Source organism: Eleutherodactylus coqui, chromosome 1 (assembly GCF_035609145.1).
Source record: "Eleutherodactylus coqui strain aEleCoq1 chromosome 1, aEleCoq1.hap1, whole genome shotgun sequence".
Taxonomy (NCBI): Eukaryota; Metazoa; Chordata; class Amphibia; order Anura; family Eleutherodactylidae; genus Eleutherodactylus; species Eleutherodactylus coqui.
The window spans coordinates 52,251,379-52,274,205 of record NC_089837.1 but is presented as its reverse complement, the minus strand read 5'-3'; the positions used below and the strand labels follow the sequence as shown (position 1 = coordinate 52,274,205).

At 43.4% G+C, this 22,827-nt stretch overlaps 1 protein-coding gene across 1 annotated transcript in view; it reads left to right on the top strand.

Annotated features, from left to right (window-relative positions):
- Nucleotides 1-22,827, top strand: part of LOC136617455 (cytochrome P450 2K6-like) — a 61,568-nt gene that overhangs the window by 3,068 nt on the left and 35,673 nt on the right. The window contains exons 3-4 of the mRNA XM_066594264.1: nucleotides 1,692-1,891; nucleotides 4,534-4,696. Coding sequence (XP_066450361.1) covers nucleotides 1,692-1,891; nucleotides 4,534-4,696 — 363 coding nt within the window. The remainder of the gene's footprint in view (nucleotides 1-1,691; nucleotides 1,892-4,533; nucleotides 4,697-22,827) is intronic.

Below are 22,827 nucleotides of genomic sequence, written 5' to 3'. Positions count from 1 at the left end.
ATCTCTGGCTTCCATTTGACTATGTTTCCATCTCATCCCATTGTACTGCATACCGATACCTGCTGCTGCTGAACTCTGGCTTCCATTTGATTATGCTTCCATGTCATCCCACTGCACTCCATACCGATACCTCCTGCTGCTGACATCTGGCTTCCTTTTGACTATGCTTCTATCTCATCCCATTCTACTGCATACCATGACTTCCTGTTAACGACTCCCAGTTATCTTGACTACTGTCCAGTGACTGGCATGGCTACTACACCTGAGCTCCAATCCAGCCTCAGTGAAAACAGGCCGAACCTGATGGACATTGTCTTCTTTCAGGCTAACATACTATGCTACTATGTTTTTCAATTATTACAAAGGGGATCATTCAAGGCTTTACTTTCACATATATTTTCTTATACATTTTTGCTGCAGATGTTTGCCCACCAAGCAGCTGCTCACCAGGACACTGTGCTTTGTTCCTAATAGAGTAGTCAGGCTATATATTTCAGGCAAAGTTTCCATTCATTTCAGTGGAAACAAGGCCTGTAATACCAAGTGTGGCCACTGCAGTATTAAAGTTGCTGTCTGCTACCTGTAGAAGTTAGCTCAGTAGATAAGTGCACTGGTTTGGCAAACACCTGACTGTGGGGGTCCTAGGGGACAGACTCCTGCCAATCTACTATTGATGACCTATCCTGAGAATAGTTCATCAGTATTATCCCTTTAATCCACAGCTGCTCTAATGAGTGGATAGAGAGATATACTTTAGATTGTTCCATTTCTTTTTATTTTTAAAGGGGTTTTCCAGTCAGCGCGCTGTCAGTGCCAGGATACACAGGGATCAGACTGGAAGCCACTGCTCCGACCCCTGTATAGTTGCCTGCAATTGTTGTTGTAGGCGCAGTTCTCATTGATTTACAAGTACCAGCCACTACACAGGGGTCAGAGCAACATCTTTCATTCCAACCTCTGTGTATCTGGGCACTGACAATGGGCACTGCCTGGAAAACTCATTTAATTTTTTATTTACATACTACAAATCCCTGCATTTGAATTGATTCCATTGGTTACATATCAGTTACTGGATTAATGATTTGATTTTCTTTATCCTGTTTGTACTTGATGGTGTAACATTGCTGAAACCTTAGTCCTGTAGGCTTTATGGGCTGAGTATCTGGCCAGAGTACAACTATAACTATCTGATTACACTTCGGTTTTATACAATGTGAATCAGAACTGGTAAATCAAGCTGATGAGCTGGACCCCGTCTACCTTCCAACTAAACATTATTGGGGACTGAAAGAGAAATCTTACTGGGACCACTGCAGGATCTAAGGTAAGTAGATAGATAGATAGATAGATAGATAGATAGATAGATAGATAGATAGATAGATAGATAGATACTTTGATGAACAGGTGAATCCAACTATAAGCTATACAGAATTTGCACACTTTTAGAATAACATCTGAAGACTTCTTAATTTACAGCTATAGCAGATTAGAATTTGTCACGTCAAACTATTGTTAGTGCATTAAAATAACTTACTGAGATAATTTAGTCCGTTTATCTGCAGTTCTGTGTAGAACCAAATGGTTTGTAGTGGATTCTACGTAATGATGAACTTAGCTCTGCTCCTCTAGATACATCAGATATCATCTGTTACCTACAGTATGCAATCACACTTATATCTGTCTTTCCATAGAAACCTTTCCTGGCACCATGAACGTCTCTGATCCCACCACGTTGGTTCTGTCTGTCATTCTGTGCTTTTTTGTTGCCCTATTTTTCTATGGACGGAAAAGAAGTGGTAAATATAATCTGCCCCCCGGACCCAGACCGTTACCCATCATTGGAAATCTGCACATTCTAGACCTGAAGAAACCGTATCAAACACTTCATCAGGTAACATTCAGATTGTATGACTATTGTATCCTGAAGTGTTCGTGAGGCAGGGGAATGTAATAAGCTGCATACAGTATAGAGAGTAAATATTTATAGGTGTCCACTTTGTTCTGTTATATTCCAGGGACCCAAATGATGTGTTGCCGAGTTCCAAATTATTATTGTACACCCGGCCGGAAGGAATCAATGAGACACAGACAGTTCTCTGTATTCCTAAGAATTCTAAGATTTATTGTAAAAACATAGACCTTTACAGAAGAAGACAGGGAGTGTATTTATGCCAAAGCTGTATACAAGTCATTTTCTCATGGATAGAAAGCGTAATTATGAGAACTATACATTTGATTAAGAAAATAGACAAACAATACACTTTCTTACTAATCTTCACGACATAACAAGTAATACTTCAGCCTGACAATCTCCTGCACTAGTAATGCTGGCTGCACGTCTAGGAAATTCATATCTCAATTTGTAAAAGGGAAATAATCTAAAAAGGCATAAAATTCTTAAAGGAGACACGAGTTAGTTTGTAAAGAGAATTAATTTGAAGGTTATAACATGGCTGACTGGAGACAAAATGGATAGTTGAAGACCAAATTCCTAACAACTTTATACAATCCCTTTTGACACCGATCACAGGGCTCTACTGATGTAACTTCCATAAACGTCATTAGAACATGGCAATAAGTGTGTTTAACAATATGATTGTTCTCAGTTAGAGAAGCCAAGTAGTCTTGTAGATATAATACCTTTTAATGGCTAACAAATAAGTATGATGTTATAGCAAGCTTTCCAACCCACTTAGAGTTCTTCTTCAGGCTAAATGGAATAGATCTGAAGAGGCATACATACGATATATGCATACATATGAAAAGGCACAGACATGGTGTGATTAATCTGCACTTAAAACAATACCAGAATAGATTGAGTAGAGAAGTAAATACTTTATTAGTCCAGTGACAAGAATGTGAAAGTTTAATGGTCTCTAAATTGGTGTTTGGGACTCTCCAGGTTTGTTTTATCTCTGCTTTTGATTTCTCATATTTTCCACTGTAGCATGAAGCCACTTGTAATGTTGATTACTGTCTTGAGAGTTTTAAAGCTGGTTAGAAACTTGTACTCTCAAATTCTTCTATGACGCTGTGATTTGAAATTGCCCTTTAATATAGTAACTTTTATATATTCTATGTTGTGTCTGTGACTCAGAAAATGCTCCGCCATAGGTAATTCTGTCTTTCTTTCTTTAATTGAGTGACAGTGACACCTCATCCTCGCTTTCAGTTTTTGTCCTGTTTCTCCAACATAAAGCCCCCCCAACAGGACATTTACTGCACAGGATCAGGTACACAATATTGGAAGTGAAACATGTGAATGTCCCAAGGATCCCATAGTCCTGTTTGTTGTATACTAACCATGGACAAGATAATAATCCCCAACATACAACAGGACCATAAGATCTCTGTGATATTTACAAGTAACATATGTGTGCAGAAGAGCCCCCGACTTTAGCAGAGAGAGAGACATAGAGAGAAGGGTCTTAACCAGTGGCATACATGGAAGTGATTTGGTCCTATAGCAAAAACCTAAATGGTACCCCATTATGGTGTCCTGTTTTGCCACCCAGGACAGTAGGAGTAAAATAGCCAGAAGAGGAGCACGGTTGGCTGGGGACAGAATTAGGGAGCACACTCTGGCCCTTTAGGACATGGGGGAGCAGCACGTGAGCCCTACGTGCTAAGACCAAGGATGCAGAGAAAATACAGTGTGCAAGACCTGGAGGATGACAGCATCCGACCACAGACCCAGGAACAGGAGAGTGATAGAAGAGCACCATGACCAAATCTTTGTATTTTCTAGTGAGAGAATCATCCTGTACAGTATGTTTTCTTTTTTTCATGTTTATTTCCTATTTCTATCCTTTCCTTACTCCACACTTATATACAATTTTTTTGTATTTTACCTAATTTTTATATACTTTATAGGAAAAGGTGTACAGGCCATCTGCCTGATGAAGAAGCTTAACACCTCGAAAGCTTCTTTATTATTGAGCAGGGCTAGTTCTCAATAATGATTTCTTTTATAAGACTTGTGGCTCCATTAGGGAAAATCTGTCACCAAGTATGTGTTCCATAAACTTAGTTATGGTGCTCATATGGCAGATTCCCTTGAGTCCAGGGAGGTATTTCTTATACTTACCTGGCTCTCTGATCTAGCACTGTCAACTCAAAAGTCAGCGTGGACTATGCAGCCATACCGCTGACTGCATGCCATGCACACACACTCTCATAACAATCAATGGGGAGCAGTGTAATCATAAGAAATACCTCCCTGGACTCAAGTGAACCAGCCATATGAGCATCATAACTTAGTTTATGGTGCTCGTACCTGGTGACAGGTTCCCTTTAACACCAGTCCATCATAAAAAAGTTGCACCAGACTCCAAGCCCTTTTACTATCCCACTATCAGGACTATTCAGCTGCTATTGGTGGCATAAGTGTATTCCCAGATTATAAGGTCCTTTATCAAAACACTGAATGGGCTCCTCTCGACACAAAGAGCTCTGCCATACATACTATAACTTTATATCCAACATCCTAGCTTTAGTTCTAAAATGATAGTTTCATTCAAATTTAATTTGCAGCTCTCTAAGACATATGGATCGATATACACGATAACACTAGGAGTAGAGGAAGTTGTTGTACTGTGTGGATACGATGCAGTGAAAGATGCCCTAGTGAATCATGCAGATGAATTTTCGGGAAGACCAAAAGTGCCAATTTTTCATGATATAACAAAGGGATATGGTAAGTAAGCCCACTTGGCTCTGTCACTAATCTCAGCATTGGTAACTTCTTACACCAGGCGCCCTTGTTCTGCTGGTCTCACGTTGTCTTTTATGGCTGACGAAAACTCCTGTAAAAAGCTAGATTTACTTTTGTATTTAGTGTTCCATTTCACTGCTGCCATTACATCTGTGTCACCACTTCAGTGAGTGGATGGTTTCTTTAACTCAACACAATTTTGGTACTACTCCCGGCATTTTACACATGATTGCTGGAGGTCAGATTATTCCACCACGCACAGCAGGCTCTTGCTTTCCTAGCAAATAGTTGTCTAGAATAGATTTGTGGTGCCCGCTGTTGTGGGAAAAAGGAATGCCTGATCTAAGTGTCACAGCAGCACCTTCGTATGCTGCAACACAATTTGTATATACAGTGTGTATATTTGGCATCACAAGAGAATTATAAAATTAATTTTTGGAGTAAATATTATTTAATGGACACGTGATTTTCTTACTGCAGTAGGACATACGAGTATTAGTATGTCTAGTCATTGTCATGGGCACAGCTGTTGTGTCCACGCTTTTTAACAGTGGGGGACAGCTGTACGATACATCCAATGTCCCACGGCAATGTCCGGGTCAAAGTTACCTCCAATGCCAGCTGTTAAAACCCTTAGATGCCACAGTCAGTAGCAACCGCAGCATTTAGGGAGTTTGAGAGAAAGGGACTCCCTTTATCAGCCCATCAGCATTTGAAAACACAATCACAGGGGCTGATCGATGTCCATGACAGTCAGAGGGCTGACAAAGCCCTCCAGGCTTGCTAAAATAGTCTTCCTTTTTACTGAATATTAGCAGCATTATATAATTAGTCAGAAGATTACAGCTGCTAGACCCCTAATGAGTCAAAATAAGGATAAAATTCTTTAAGAAAAGCTAATACAAGGGGCGGAGCCTGGACGCCGAGCGTGATGGCTGCTTGAGAGAAGCGCTCCTCTGACCAAGCACCCACGCTGACCCCAAACAGCAGCTTACAGACGGAACAATTGGTAAACTGACAAGAGAAAAGAACACTGACCTGCAGGGAACGCCCCGAGCGACTAAAGGGCAAGTAGACATGCAGCGATTCTTCAGAGATCGGTCTGCCCGGTCCCCGCCCCCCCCCCCCCCCCGCCAAGATGGCGCCAGCGAGGGAACTCATATCTGCTCCCAGCAAGGGGGAGGAGGAGGAGACGTGCTCCGAAGGTGAAGATGAGGAGACAGTCTCTAAATCCTTCATGAGAGAGCTGATTTCACATGCCCTGTGCCCCATAAGCGCTGACCTAGCTGAGATTAAGGAGGACTTTAGACAGATGGAGCACAGAGTGGAAGAGCTTGAGACTACAGCGTCAGCCATTACTACTCACTCCATGCAGTTAGAGCGGGCCTTAAAGGAGTAGCACACTCACCTTAACAAGACCCTCCTGATGCAGGAGGATCTTGAAAACAGGAATCGACGCAATAACGTGCGTATCAAAGGGCTGCCCAAATCTCATGCTAGTGAGAGTCTGCCGAAAATCGCAAAAGAAATTTTTGCATTGCTCCTGGGGGCAGATAGAGCCAGCTCTATATGTACTGAAAGGATCCATAGAGCGCTCAGACCTCCGCCGAATGCATCCGAGCCTCCTCGCGGCATCATTTGTAAGGTTCTCGCCTTCCCAGATCTGAGTTTTGCCGAGTCTCCGATACAAATCTTTCAGGACCTTGCCCCCTCAACCTTGGCAAAGCGCCGCATTCTTCGTCCGCTCTTAGAAACACTCAAATCTATGGACATAAAATATTCATGGTTTTTCCCGTTTGGTCTGAGTTGCTTCCATAAGGGCAAAAGAGTCAATAACTGCTCCAACGACGACCTACAGAATCTTTGGAAAACCCTTGAGATTGACCCTATTGAACTGCCTAACTGGCAACCACTCCCGGATCTGCCCCAATTTCACCATTTGGAGAATCCGGAAAGATGGCTGGTAGCAGGTAGCTCTAAATCCCCAAAGGGGAAAAAGAAGAAACCAAGGGACGATTCGACCTGAATGCCCACCTAGGAGTGACTAGAACCACCAGTGGAATTTTGAGTTCGACTGGCAATCGGTCGACCAAAATTATCACCGACTTCCCACGACCACGACCGCCGAAGTTAAAGAACTGCTGATCTATTTCCTGGACTCCCGATTCCGGGGCAGTAAGTTGTGAGGAGGACGGTTGAGAAATTGAGACACCTTATCCTGCCAGACCAAGTGTTCCCACTATATTCTAGTTTATTGTCGGTTTCCCAGAAACTGTGTTTACAGAAATGTTATTCATTTAAGTTTAAAGTTCCGTCGAGTATGACTTACTTTAATTATACCTTACTGGACTGTCGGCCCAGTTGCTACTGTCTTAATTTGCTTCTCTGGGGGCCGCGGGGCTGCTGGTCCGTCCAGGCTGTATCAAATTTTCTGAACTCTCGTTGAGGTCTTTGACCCTGCGAGATTTCAGTAGCCCGCCCAATTGTAGGCCAGGGGGTTGGGGGCCTCCGGTTCTCCCTCCTCTTCGCCTACCCAAAAGCATTAAGTTAGCTGCATAAGTTAAGTTGGATTGTATTCTGTGCTACACATACAGCGCATTTACTGTTTTGTGTTGTCTCCCCACCTTATCCCTCCTCGGCCTTCCTACCCTCTCATTCCTCGTGCGTCCCTCCCAGTACCCCCTACCTCCCTGGAACTTCAAGTACCCAGACATCCAGTTCACCGGAGCCACTCAAGAACTTGAACCAATTGCCATCCAATCTACTTTTTGGTACCTGCTCTGGTTCCCTGTTTGCTTTTCTCTCACTTGTCTACTCTCTCTCGCCGTAGCTCAGGAACGTCGCCATGGTCGGACTTCGCATCACATCCTTTAACATCAGAGGTCTCAACTCCCCCTTCAAGAGACATAACCTCGCCCTCCTCATTAAAAGGTATGACACCAAAATACTCTTCTTGCAGGAAACGCACTATAAAGGAACCAAATTCTTCTCCCTCCCGGGCAAACACTTCCCCAAAGCGTTTCACAGCACTCACCCCTCGTCGGCCTCAAAGGGGGTCTCGACCCTTTTTCACAAAACAATTAATTTTGTTGAAGAGGCCCAATACAGGGACGGCGAGGGAAGAGTCCTTTATATAAGGGGTACATTAAATAACGTTAAAATGACCTTCGCAAACATTTATACTCCTAATGTAGACCAGATACCCTGGCTACTCCAATTAGAAATTTTAAAACACTTTGCAGTGGGCCAAATAGTCATGGCAGGGGACTTTAACGTCACATTCAACCCTTCCTTGGACTCTTCCTCTGGTCGATCTCAAACCTCTCAAAGGGGGTTGAGAAAACTTGGCAAAAGCTTACAGGAGCTAGGATTGATAGATTCCTAGCGTACCTTGAATCCCTCTACCAGGGACTACTCCCACTTCTCGGCAGTTCACTCTTCATATCAAAGACTGGACTATGTCTTGGTCTCCTCTGACCTCCTTACATCCATGATTCAGGCAGAGATTGACTCTATGACAATCTCTGACCATGCTCCGATACACATGACCATAAGGGACCCACATCCAATTTCACGGGAGTGGAGGTGGTCTCTCAATGCGTCACTACTGGACTCAAACGAAGAGAGAGAACAACTATCTAAAGCGTTAGAGGAATACTTCTGTGTTAACTCCTCTGGCGAATCTAAAATCCCGATTGTGTGGGAAGCACACAAGGCCTTCATCCGAGGCCTTCTGATAGCCTTAGGTTCCCGCGTCAAAAAACGCACACAAAAAGAAATCAACAAGAAACTCTCGCAGATAGCAAAAGTAGAACTAGCTGCGAAACTTTCCCAGTCAAAACAAAATTTAGATAACCTTACCACCCTGAGGACAGACCTGAAGCGCTTATTGGAATCCAAATTCAATAAAAAGCAACTACATCTACGCCCAGGGTAACAGAGGTAGTAAGTTAATGACCTCGTTAATTAAAAAAAGCACGGGCAAAAAACCATATTGGCGCTATAAAAACTTCCGCCGGCGGAACCTGCACCTCGACTACCGAGATAGCAAAGGAGTTCCAGCGGTACTACTCTAGCCTTTATAACCTGAAAGATACCTCCACGCCCAATTCACTTCCCGACCCCTCAGCCACGATAGACAACTTCTTAAGTCAACTTGACATCCCTAGAATTAATCTTACAGACGCCTCCACCCTTACGGCTCAGGTTACTCAGTCAGAAGTAGAGGAGTTAATTGCGTCATGTCCGCCCAATAAGAGCCCAGGCCCTGATGGCTTACCTATTCAGTACTACAAATCCTTTCTCCCCATTTTAAAACCTAAACTAACAGAGTTATTCAACAATTTGATGGAGGGGGGCTCCCTGCCGAGACAGTCCCAGGAGGCCCACATTACTCTGATTCATAAGGATGGTAAGGACCCGGAATTGTGTGGAAGTTACCGCCCGATATCTCTTATAAATCTAGATATGAAATTATGGGCTAAGCTCCTAGCAAAAAGGCTGGAGCCCTTCATGACAACCCTAATAGACAGAGAGCAGGCGGGCTTCATTGGTGGAAGGGAGGGGAGAGATAATTGCATCAGATTGCTGCATGCAGCATGCTATGCACAACGCCATAGAATACCCTTAGCCTTAGTAAGCGTGGATGCAGAAAAAGCGTTTGATAGGGTAGACTGGCGCTATATGGAAAGGGTCCTGCACTCCTTTGGTTTCCCATCGGAGTTCATCAGGGCGATCTTTTCTCTCTATACATGTCCTCACGCAAGACTCAAAATCAATGACACTCTCTCCCCTCCCTTCGACATAAAAAATGGTACTCGGCAGGGGTGCCCCCTTTCCCCCTCCCTGTTTATTCTGGCCTTGGAACCACTACTCCTTAAGGTCAGGCAAGACCCAGGAATCAGGGGTCTCCATTTCAGTAAACAGGTGCTCTCAGTAGCAGCGTTTGCAGACGATATAGTTTTCTTAATAACAGATCCCCCAAAGAGCCTACCCAGGCTAACGGAAGTGCTTGAAGGATTCGGCCTTGCTTCCAATTTCAAAATCAATTTTACAAAATCAACTATTTTGAATATCTCTATACCGAAGGTCCAGACTGACGCTTTGAGAGCCAACTCGCCCTTCACATGGTCGAATTCCTCAATTGATTACTTAGGCATCAAACTGTCCCGGCAAGCTGAAGACCTATATAGCGTAAATTTTATACCGCTGTTGGACCAGGTCAAATGTCTTCTAAAGAACTATGATATCCCATTCGTGTCATGGTTCGGCAGAAAAAACATTATCAAATCGTACGTCCTACCCATTATTCTGTATAAAATCAGAATGCTTCCTATTCACTTGCCGACTAGTTTCTTTAAAACAATATGCACTGCGTTCATGGGATTCTTCTGGAGGCGGAGGAGGCCAAGACTGGCCTACTGTCTGATGACCAGAAGGAGATCTGAGGGTGGGATTGACCTCCCAAATCTAATTGACTTTTACCGCGCTGCCCAACTTCGATACTGGGTTGACCTAACCCAGCCACACGGGGACAAACTGTTGACCAAATTAGTGGAAGGCTACAACAGAGATCAACTGACTGAAGATCTGTGGCTACCCTCTAAAAGCAGATACAAAGCTAAGTGTTTTAACCCATTACTTAGGGGCCCTTGCGCAGTTTGGGATGAGCTCAATAAAGACCTGTCCCCAACCCCCTCTCCCATGCTCCCGTTGTGCATTATCACTAAAGCACTTGAATTACCTATAGACCCGAGCTCATCCTCGGTGTGGAAAAAGTTTTCGCCCCTTAAGCTGTCTGATTTATATCCACTAGCGCACCTACCCCCGCCTACAATACTGCAGAGACTTCTCCCTAAGGAAAAGCTGTCCTTCCTACAACAAGCACAATTAGAAAGGGTACTAAAGGTCTTCCTTACAAGACACAAATCTACTAGACCACTAACCCCATTTGAGAAAGCACTACAGAATAATAAGTCGCCCATTTGGAAAATTTCCTACTTAAGGAAAAACTTTGTTGCCCCCAACCTTCCTTACAAACCAGCTTTCTTGAGCTCTTGGGAGAAGGACCTAAGGATTACGCTATCTTCATACGAGGTAAAAATGATTCTAAAAACTTCCTTTGGTTTATCCCCCTGTGTTCACGCACAAGAAACACACTATAAACTGCTATCCCATTGGTACCGGACCCCACAGTGGTTACTTGATCACAACCTTACTTCTGATGGCTCCTGCTGGAGATGCGGAAACCACTTAGGCTCTTACCTACACCTCTGGTGGTCGTGTCCGGCACTGACACTCTTTTGGAAGGGAGTAGAAAAGATAATACATCTAATTTCACCAAACTTAAAAGTAACACCTGATCTGGTACTTCTCTGGAAGCCCTCTAAATACTTTCACCCGCAGAGAAACAAGATGATAGCCTTGATCCTAGACTCAGCTAAATCTCTTATACCACCCCTCTGGAAACAACAGACGGCCCCCACTATGAGACAATGGAGAGAGAGAGTGGACAAACTCTACAATATAGAGGAACTATACAGCTGGTCCAAAAATTCACATGAAAAATTCAGCCAAACCTGGTCCATGTGGTGGACAGTGAGAGACTCACCAATATGGAACGAATGAGACGGTAGCTATGGTTTCAGGCACCTTCCCCCCCCCTCCCTCCCTCCCTACCTCCCCTGACCCCCCCCCCATATCCCCCCCCCCCCCCCCCACAGTTGTCTTGTTTATTGGTACAGATGGTTCCCCCATGCTGATGCTTGCTGAGTATGATAGTCTTTTATATCTCCTAAATACTGGTGATATATCTTCACCCCGCTAAAAAACTTTCTCCAACTCGGTCCCAAAGGCGAAAGTTTCTGTTTGTTCTGGAGATACTGTATAGTTCATTCATAATTTGTATTTCGTTTAACATAACCTCAGTATGTCTATCTAGTATGCTGCTCTCCTCGCTTGCTGGAACCCCATGATTACCATCTGTCAATGAACCATGTACCTTGTAATTGTTGCCTAATTGTTTATATGGAAAAACACCAATAAAATTTGATTTACAAAAAAAAAAAAAAAAAGAAAAGCTAATACAATTAAAAAGCCCCATCCAAAAAAACAATAAATATATGACACCACCACAATCATAGCAACCCATAGAAAACAGGCAATACATTATATAAATAGCATTGTTTATGGTGTGGGAAAAAAAACAACGAGGGAATTGCTGTTTTTTTCCATTCTCTCCTATAAAAAGTATATGTCAAATAGTATATAGTAAGCGCACCAAAATGGTGCCAAAATAAACTACCATTCACAGACTAGACTTAGTAAAATTATATTTCTTTATTAGGATAAGCTATCCATCCACATCACAGGTCACGCTATTTTTTTTTTTTTGTTGGGGCTTGCTAGGGGTCTAATGTGAGAAGAAGGGTCTAGAGAGGGAGACTATTACCGCTCTGGAGGTTCGTTGGTCAACCCAGGGATTACACCGCAACTGAACTAAAGAGCTAGATTGAAATCTCCCTCACACCATCTCCTAAAGAAATTTAGAGAGGTGAGAAACTACATTGAGGGTGCCTAGAACTCAATGGGATCCCAGACAGGGAATGTGACCCTAAACCCCATCTGGAGAGCACGGATGACTACATATAGCACACCCGCTGCCGCAAGCCCTTAAGCAACTTTATCCTCAGACACTCATGTAAGGATTCAATATAGCATTGTTACTCCTAAACTGAGAGAGGCCACCACCTGTCTCAGACATTCAGCTCTTTAAATCTCCTGAGGATCCGCTTATTTGGAGGTGAAACGTATCGAGAGAGAGCAAATTAATCAAGCTTTATATTTATTCAATCAGAGAGTAAAACATCGATCGATCTAGTACTGCGACATTACAGTCAGTTCTTTCAATTGTGTCAAGTAACCTCTATCTGAGCAAACTTAAATTGAGATACATGCCTGGTGTATATCCGCACCGGGTTGGACTTATGCTGACATTAATTGGAAGTTACTCTCTTTTGATTTTTTCTTTGTTTTTGTCTGAACCGTTTTGCGTTGTTTGCTGTGGGGGATCTGCATCCAGTCCCTCTGGTGTAATACGCCTCCACAGCTTTTATGTGTCCAGCCCTATGTGAGAGTGTTTTTAGCTAATCCTAATAAAGAAATATAATTTTACTAACGATAGTCTGTGAAGGGCTTCAAAATCGATATATAGACTTTCCCTGCAATTCTGTTCAGTGGTTCCAAAATAAATTACAAATCATCACACAAAAAAACAAGCTCCATCCAAGAAAAAAAATAAATTAAAGTTATGGAACTCGGGATGTAGAAACACAAAAATGATTTTAAAAAAAAATATATATTTTATTCAACAAAAAATGCCAACACACAAAAAAAACAATATAAATTGGTACTGCCTTAATCCTACCAACCCACAGAATACAGTTAACATATTCTTTATACCGTATGATGCATGGTATAAAAAAACTGTGATAAAATAGCTATATTTTCTAATTTCGCCTAGAAATAAAAATAGTAAAAGTTAATGAATAAACTATATGCACTCAAAAATGATGTCAATAAAAACTAATAAAATGGTTAAAATAAATAAACTAACAACTCATCGCTTTGATTTCCTGCCATACCTACGCCATCACTGGGCTCTGTTTACTTTGGTCACAGCAGTGACATTCTATATACACCCAATACTGCTGCAATCAATCACTGGCCTCAGTGGTCTCAAGATGTATATCGATGAAGCCAGTGGTTGGCTGCAGCAGTCACATGTGTATATGGAATGTCACCGACGCAGCCAAAGTAAACAGAGTTTGGCACCGAGTAAGAACCAACAGGGGAGTGGAGTAGTGAGTATAAATTAATTTTTGGTTTTTCACCATTTTCTGCCTCCTGCCCATTTGTTGGATAAATTGGAAAATCCTGTTATGGCTCAAATTAGCTGCACAATCACGAGACTAAACATGAAACATAAAAAACTGTGATTATTTTTTTCCCCCTGTTTCTTAACATTTTCTGTAATAAGGGCTTACACAATTAATTGATGTCAGCTCCAATTTTAAATAGCTAGAAAGACGTATGTGTCCCACAGATAAAAAGGTTGCAGAACTTGGGGGTATATTAAGAAATTAGATAAACAGATTGTGTTTAGAATGCAGCATTACAAAAGGTAATATTTTGCTGTGGGCAAAAAGGCACAAAACACCTCTAGTTATGGGGGCGTGGCCTAGATGCAGACCCGAGCAGACGTATCTTCCTAAGCTCTGCTCTAGCCTGGTTTTTTAAGCAACTTTAAAAAGCATTCCAGGGCCAAAACCTCACTAAAACTTTTGCCAAAGATCCCTAGAGAGAGAAGAAGAGGATAAAATCTTGCTACCGGAGAGGGAAGCCAGGAGAGACGGAGATCTCCGCCACCAAGCGCAACCGGAGAAGTGAAGATCTCTGGGGCCGCATTGGAGAACTCATCTATCTATAGAAACAATTTCTATATCGGAGGAGAGAGATTGGAACAACAGCGCAACCTCCGCTAGATCTCCCGGTGAGTGACATATACAGAAATCTCCTGAAGCGCGGGAGGGAGACGCCATCTTAGTCTCCGGTGGCCGCGGCTGAGCGCAATAGGCAGAGAGAGAGACAGTGTTAGCATCAGTCCGCACATCATCTCCCCGTATCTCCCGATAGCAGTGAGCCCAGGTTGGCTTTCTACCAGCTCCATAAAAGTCTAGGCACAGTTAAACTCATTACCTACACTGTTTATACGGGCTGATAACGGAGAGAATAGCTCCGAAGCACCCACGAGCCAGTGACAGGGCTCCTAAAGAGTGAAACTTCACCATGTTATAGCTGAAGTCCTCTGAAGCCACTCCGGAGAACTCACCCATCCTCAAGTGAGTCCCTACATTAGAATAGAGAGTTCGGAGCTCCAGCGCAGCCTCCGCTAGATCACCCGGCGAGTTGACATAGTTAGAAGTCTCCTGGAGCGCGGGAACGGGTCTCCGGCTGCCGCGGCTGAAAGCTGTGTGCAGTGAGAAGTGTCAGTGAAATCACCAGACTGCGCACTACCTCCCCGAACCTCCCGACATAAGGGAGCCCAGGACAGCCAATTACCCACTTTCAAAACCTGGGCATAGATAAACGTTAGAGATGAGCGAGCGTACTCGGAAAAGCACTACTCGCTCGAGTAATTTGCTTTATCCGAGTATCGCTGTGCTCGTCCCTGAAGATTCGAGTGCCGGCACGGAGCGGGGAGCTGCAGGGGAGAGCGGGGAGGAACGGAGGGGAGATCTTTCTCTCCCTCTCTCCCGCCCGCTCTCCCCTGCTCCCCACTGCGACTCACCTGTCAGCCGCAGCGGCACCCGAATCTTCAGGGACGAGCACAGCGATACTCAGATAAAGCAAATTACTCGAGCGAGTAATGATTTTCCGAGTACGCTCGCTCATCTCTAATAAACTTGTTGCCTACTCCACACAACGACCTGGTAACAGGGAGAATAGCTCTGAAGTATCCACGAGCCAGTGATAAAGTCCCTGAAGATCGAGATTTTCCCATACTAAAGCTTACAACCTAAGCTCACACAGGGCTGTGTGAGCTGAAACTGATCTTACATTGAGATAAGCACTGCCTTGCTTCACTGTACTTGAGCCAAGCAAAAACCCCTTTGGAGGGATTGTGGACTGAACAACAGAGCTTTGTGTCCTTCCAGTTTATACAGTTAAAAAAAAAAAAATTAATAAAAAAAAACAAACCCTAACTTTTTCAGAAACATCTAAGCAGATCGAAAGTTCCTTACAGAAAAATGCCTAAAAGAAGGAACATCAAAACCCCACTAAACAAAGTCTCAGACTTTTTCACCACCCGCGGCTCGGGGAGACGGGGTCCACTGAATAAAGAGGGTTCCCCATCGCCTGCAAGCCCCAGAGAAGATGCGGAGGTCTCCCCTTCTTGATCGTCAGGCGTGACAAGTCGGGAGGCTGCTCGGGGACTGCAGGGAGAGGAGACACCGAAAGTCACATCCAGGCGCGGGGTGAGTGCTACCTATGGGGGGAATACTAGCGCAGCTCCACATGGTTGTGAAATGACGCAAGCGAGCTCTCAACCATCATCTACCCACTCCACCCCGTTGTCAAGTCCTGAAAAACAGCGCCCCCGACTCTCCCCATACACCAACCAACACCAAGAGGACCCCACATCTGAGCCTGACCCTATTATAAGTGTCCCATCTTCCAATATGCCAGCTACGGAAGATTTTATAAAACAAATGAACCTAGCTTTAAGGGGATCTCTACAAAAGGAGATTAAGTCTCTGTCAAATACCCTAAACACCTCTATACAAGAACTAGAAGAGAGGACTGATCATTTTGAAACCAAAATGGGAGACGTAACTGCATCCCACAACAAATTAATAGATGCACACTACTCCCTGGAGGAGGAAGTGGAAAACATGAGGAAAAAACTCACAGATCTGGAGGATAGGAGCAGGAGATGTAACGTAAAATTCAGAGGCATCCCAGAGAGTGTCCCACAGCATGATCTAAAAAGCTTTCTTGCTAAGCTTATTACGAGCATCCTTCCAGATGTCTCGGAATTAGATTGTACAATTGACAGAGCGCACAGATTGCTAAAGCCGAACTTTCTCCCAGACTCTGTCCCAAGAGATGTAATAGCAAAATTCCATTTTTTTCCACATAAAAGATGCCCTGATGATAGCTGCAAGGAAGCAAGGTACCCTGCCACCTCCATATACAAATATAAGCCTTTTCACCGATTTGTCACAGAATACAATACAAGCAAGGAAGGCCTTCTCTTTAATCACGTCAATCTTGAGAGCGGCGAAGATACCCTACAAATGGGGTTTCCCTGCTAAAATAATAATTCACAAAGATGATGCAGTGCATGCCCTAAACTCTCCAGAAGAGGGCGCCAACGTCCTCACAAAATGGAAGATCCTACTCCCAGAGGAACCGCAAGCAAGTAAACCTCAGAAACCTCCGAAATCCTACCATCGCCGCACGCTTCCTTCCACTCCTCCGTGAAAAAGACTTAGGCACCCCAAGTGTTCATCTTTACATGACGCTGGACACATTCTACGCTGACCTTCAATACCGGGCTGAGGGTCCGCAAGCCGAACTTTCCCCCCAACAACAGGATTCAGGTTTTTATACCTGTTTTTCTCCAAAGTTCTATCTGTTTAATTTTTTACAGTTACTACCTTTTCCTTAAAGGGCCTATCTTGATGCTTTCTAGCAATAAGATTGACTATTTTAGGTCTGCCCTCTTGAATAGTATGAATATTGCAACTCATATACCACTTAATGTTAACAGGCATATTTCTGTTTCCGCCTGTAATTTTGTTTTAAATTCATATGCTTGCTACGCCGCTTATGTGTTCCAAATAGAAATGCTCATAACTTATTCTTACAATGCATATAAAAATTTGCTCCCAGAACGTTAGGGGATTGAACTCCCCATTCAAACGCTCAATGGTCTGGAAGGATGCTAAAGCGTCCAATATAGATATTTTATACTTGCAGGAAACGCACTTTGCCCAACAATCTTGCCCTGAATTTTCAAATAAACAATACCCACAGGTTTACTTTTCAAATGCCCACAAAAAACACGCTGGGGTGCTAATCGCCCTGAGAGATGGCCTGCATTTTTCTCTTAATAAACAAATTTCAGATGACAAGGGAAGATATCTGATACTGCAGGGCTCTATTAACAACTCACCGATTACTTTGGTGAACATTTATGCACCTAATAAATCCCAAATTTCTTTTTTTTTTTTTTTTTTTTTTATCGTTTTCTTTATTTGTGCAATGCAATAATTATTTTCTTAACTTTTTGGAGCACTCTCTTAAGTTAGTCATATTTCTCTCAAATCAAATTTTATTCAAGATTTTTCGATACATACAAGGAAAGTTACTTGTCATATAAACATTAACCTATACACAGGTATCTACTGCCCTGACGAGATAATTCACAACAAACGCGTATTACACCAATTCAGGGTACTGCAGCCGCAGTATATCCACCCCCCCGAATGGAGCTATTGGCCCCGGGGATAAGTGCTTGTATTCAGTACCTGTATAACAACTTGTGGGGGAAGCCGGGGGCGGTAGAGAGGGGTGGGGTGAGGGTATGGGGGGGGGGGGTATAGGATAGCACATTGACTACTGGGCTAGTATGTCTAAGAGCCTCAGATCACGCCAGGGGTGCCACGTTGTAATGAATTTCTCTTGTGTATTGTTTTGCCAGCTAGCGAGCTCTTCTAAGTTATAAATCCAATCCACCTTCTCCTTCCAATGTGAGAGAAGGGGAGGAGACTCCTCCCTCCAATGCAACGGAATCAGAGCTTTAGCTGCGTCGATCAGTTGAGCTACCAATCTGTCTCTCAACGGATGGAACGTTTGGGACGGTCTCCATAGAAAGATCATCTCTGGTGTTAAAGCAAAGTTCTGTTTTATCTTACTCAGCACCACGTCCACTCCTCTCCAGAAGGTCTCAAGTTTCCCGCATGACCACCATATATGCAGATAGGAGCCAGTCTCCACTCCACATCTCCAACATCTGTCATCTGGAGCCAACTTGTATGCATGCAACCATTGTGGAGTTTTATACCATCGAACCAATAATTTATAGTGAGATTCCTGGGCGAGGATGCATGGAGAGAGGCCATACGCGGAGGCCAGGATTGACTTAGTGTCCGCTGATGTCAGCTGGATACCCAATTCCCTTTCCCATGAGGTCAAGAAAGCGGGCTTATTTATCATCTGTGGAACTATAAATTGACCTCTAAGCCACGAAATTCTGCGCGCCCTGGGGTCAGGATCTATTAAGGAGCGTTCGAATTGTGTTTTGGGCCTGGTGGATCTACTTGTACCAAGGAAATCCTCAAGGACTCTTGTCACCGAGGCTCTCACCAGGAATGAAGGGCACCAGTCCGGCAGAAGTGTTTGAATGATCTCTGCCACCGGCTTATGAGCCATCCCTTGGAGATCCCCCACCGTAAAACGATTACATTTTTTCCAAATGGAGGAAGAAACCGAATCTCCTTGTAGAGTCAGATATCTAGGTAATAAATTTAACGGGGTCACTGGAGATGGTCTCGGAGTCAAACTCTCCCTTAGTTTATCTACTACTTCACATGGGCCCTTCAGCAGTAGGGAAAAATCTTTTGCGCAATATCTTTTCCTCTCCGGGAACCACAAGTCACCTAGTGAACCGCTCTTAGAGTGGTCCAGTGCTAATTTTGGAAGGAGCTTGTCTCCTAAGGGGTGTGTCAAATCCATCCAGTAATTTAACTGGGCCGCCCGGTAATAATCTACAATATTAGGTAGACCTATACCTCCTTCCGATTTCCTCCTGATCATTAGACTGTATGCTAGTCTAGGTCTTCTTTGCCTCCACACGTAGGCTGCAAATAACGTACGGAGCGTCTTGAAAAAGCTTGGGGGAAGATATATTGGCAACATCCTGATCTTGTAGAGGATGATCGGTAATATATAGGATTTAAGTATATTGCGTCTCCCGAACCAGGAGATGCTTGGTAAATCGTAGTCCTTAACCAGTTTTTTCACCTTATCCAGTAGTGGGGCAAAATTAGTTGCAAATAAATCATCTAAATTTTTGGGAATTTTAACTCCCAGGTAGTCCAGAGCTGTTTCTGACCACGCGAACAGTGAAGAGCTAGAGAGTCTTTTGCCAAGCGCAGGCGGGATAGAAACGTTCAAGACCGTGGACTTGTCGAAATTGATTTTGAAATTTGAAATCTCGCCGTATGCTTTCAGAATCTCGACAAGTCTACAAAGTCCTTCCTCCGGGTTGGTTATAACGAAGACAATGTCGTCCGCGAAGGCCGCGGTGGATATGGAGGTATCACCCACAGATAACCCCGCTATACCTGGGTCTTGTCTGATCTGCGTCAGTAGGGGCTCCAGGGCCAAGACGAATAAGGAGGGAGAGAGGGGGCACCCCTGACGAGTGCCATTCTTAATTTCGAAGGGGGGTGACAAAATGTCGTTCACCCTAATCCTGGCGTGAGGGGCGTCGTAAAGGGAAAAGATCGCTGATACGAAGCTGACTGGAATATTATAATTAAGAAGGGTACTTTTCATATACTGCCAGTCCACCCGATCAAACGCCTTTTCCGCGTCGGTTCCAACAAATGCTAAGGGGATCTTGTTTAAGCGCGCTATGTGTGAAGCATGCAATAGTCTTCTACAGTTGTCCTTTCCCTCCCTTCTCCTCACGAACCCCGCCTGCTCCTCGTTAATGAGGTCTGGTAAGTATCTGCCAAGCCTCTTGGCCAGGAGTTTAGCCCAGAGTTTAACATCCAAGTTAATAAGGGAAATAGGTCTGTAGCTGCTACAGAGGGCCTCATCTTTTTTATCTTTGGGGATAAGCGTAATATGCGCCTCTTGTGTCTGTCTGGGAAGTGGGGCCCAAATTTCTTTTCTGAGCAAGGTAATAAAGAAAGTTAAAAGAGTCTTTACAGGCAAATTGATTATGTGTGGAGACTTCAACATAAGAGCAGACAAGGAAATAGACTCCACAGCATCCACCAGGAGCATGCCGGTCCTTCACCCGTGGTTAAACAGAGAGGGGTTATATGACACATTTAGATGTCTCAATTCCTCTTCAAAGGAATTCACCTTTTTCTCTCCAAGGCACAAAACATATTCAAGGATAGACATGTTCCTGGTGGACAGAGAGACTCTCACTTCGGTTACCGACTCCACGATAGGAATTTCCACTTGGTCGGACCATGCACCGATACACATAGAACTAAATGTGGGCACACCTTGTACCTTAGCGAAGATCTGGCGTAATGACACCAATCTGTATAATATCCCTGAAAACCAAAAACCATCAATAAAGCCTTGGAGGAATACTTCTCTCTTAACTCTACCCCTGATATAAACAACGCCACATTGTGGGACGCCCATAAGGCAGTTATAAGAGGCGTACTAATAAAACTCAAAATACAACAAAATAAAAACAAATGAGAAAAGATAGACCTCTTACTAGAAAAAATAAAGAAACTGGAATCACTCCATCAAGGATCTTCACAAAACAAATTCTTAATAGAGCTATCTTTCTTGAGAAGAGAATTTAAAAAAACGCTACTAGATAATTATAATAGGGGTCTGATGTATTCCAAGGCAAACTTCTATTCCTACATGGACAAACCTTCAAAGTTGATGGCAAGTCTGGTAAAAAAAACAAATGAAAGCAAAAATCCCATTCATCGTCAGCAACAATGCCCCTCAAGTAAAAATTTCCCACCCCCCAAAAATAGCTGAGCAATTTAAGGACTATTACAAAAACCTTTACAACCTTAGAGATAACCCCGACATCTTTCAGCCCACCCCGGAGTTAATAAATAATTTCCTAGACAGATTAGCTCTCCCTACATTAGGCACCCAGAAAGACACACTAAACAAGCCAAATTCTAATGCAGAAATTCATAAGGCCATACAGGATCTAAAAAATCACAAATCCCCTGGACCTGACGGACTTTCAAATGAGTATTATAAGAATTTTGCTCAACTGCTATCCCCACATCTAAATTCACTATTTAACAAAGCGATGAACCGAGGTTCCATGCATGAAGAAATACTTCAAGCCACTATCGTCACCATTCCCAAACCAGGCAAACCCCCTACAACACCAGCAAATTTCAGACCTATTTCCCTCCTAAACTCTGATCTAAAAATAAATGCTAAAATATTGGCCTATAGACTTTTGGTGGTCCTACCCAAGGTCATACATAATGACCAGGTGGGCTTTACGAAGGAAAGGAGTGCCACGGATGGCACACGCAAGATACAGAACTTGCTGGATCGGATCACCTCGAGTCGGACGCCTTCTCTGCCCCTTTCCCTGGATGCGGAGAAGGCGTTCGATAGAGTGCACTGGGGCTTTGCATTTGAAGCGTTACGGAGATTTGGGGGGGGCGAGTGCTTCCTGCGAGCAGTCCAGGCTTTATATACAAAACCTTCAGCTAAAGTCTTGGTTGACGGGGTGTTGTCCTCATCATTCTATATAACCAATGGTACCCGACAGGGATGTCCATTATCTCCTTTGCTATTTGTTATGACAATAGAACCCCTTGCAGAAATGATCAGAACCTCTCCAGAGATCAGAGGCATATCTATGGGCTTGAGACAACACAAGATAGGTCTTTTTGCCGATGATATTATTATTACTATGACAGACCCTCTGAACTCTCTAAGGGGTGTAAAAAATTGCATCACTCAATACAGCAACGCCTCTCTTTACAAATTAAACTCTGATAAATCCCAGATATTAGGAATCAATATCGATCCTGTCTTAAAACTGGACATACAGAGGGAGTTTCCCTACCAGTGGAAAACTGAGATACCGTATTTAGGTACTAAAATATGTCAAAATCTACCTGAAACAATTTTCGCGAACTTTGATCCCCTATATACCTCCCTCCAAATGGAGATGGAGGAATTGGGTAAAAAGGAACCATCCTGGTTCGGCAGAATAGCACTTTATAAAATGTTATTACTCCCGAGAGTGCTGTATCTCTTCGGCACATTGTCCTACCCGATTCCCCCACCCACGATTCAAAGATTTCAGAAACAACTACTTAACTTTATTTGGTGTGACAAAAAACCGAGACTAGCGGCGTCAATATTATACTTACATAAGAAACAGGGAGGCCTTGGTGTACCAAATCTCCACAACTACTACAAAGCTTCTATACTAAGTCAATCTGGTGCTTGGTTATAAACCCAATTACCCTCATCTTGGTGTCATATAGAGAAAAATAGGAATGGAAACAGACATCTGGACTCCTTAATCAAAGCCTCCATTCTTGGAGCCCTAAATCCAAAGATCTCTCTGCTAATATATCTCCAAGATATCTCTCTATTAATGTCAAATACCCTCCAGTTTTGGAATCAGTTGGCACTTGGATGTAAGCCTGCATATAGAGGCCTCCCGGCTGAGCTTCCATTTGAAGTCCTCTCATTTTTCATCCGGGATCTTAACCTAAACAGGTGGTTGTCAAAGGGAGTAAAATCCATCTCTGACATACTGTATAAAGCTAAACCTCTTCCTTTTCAAACAA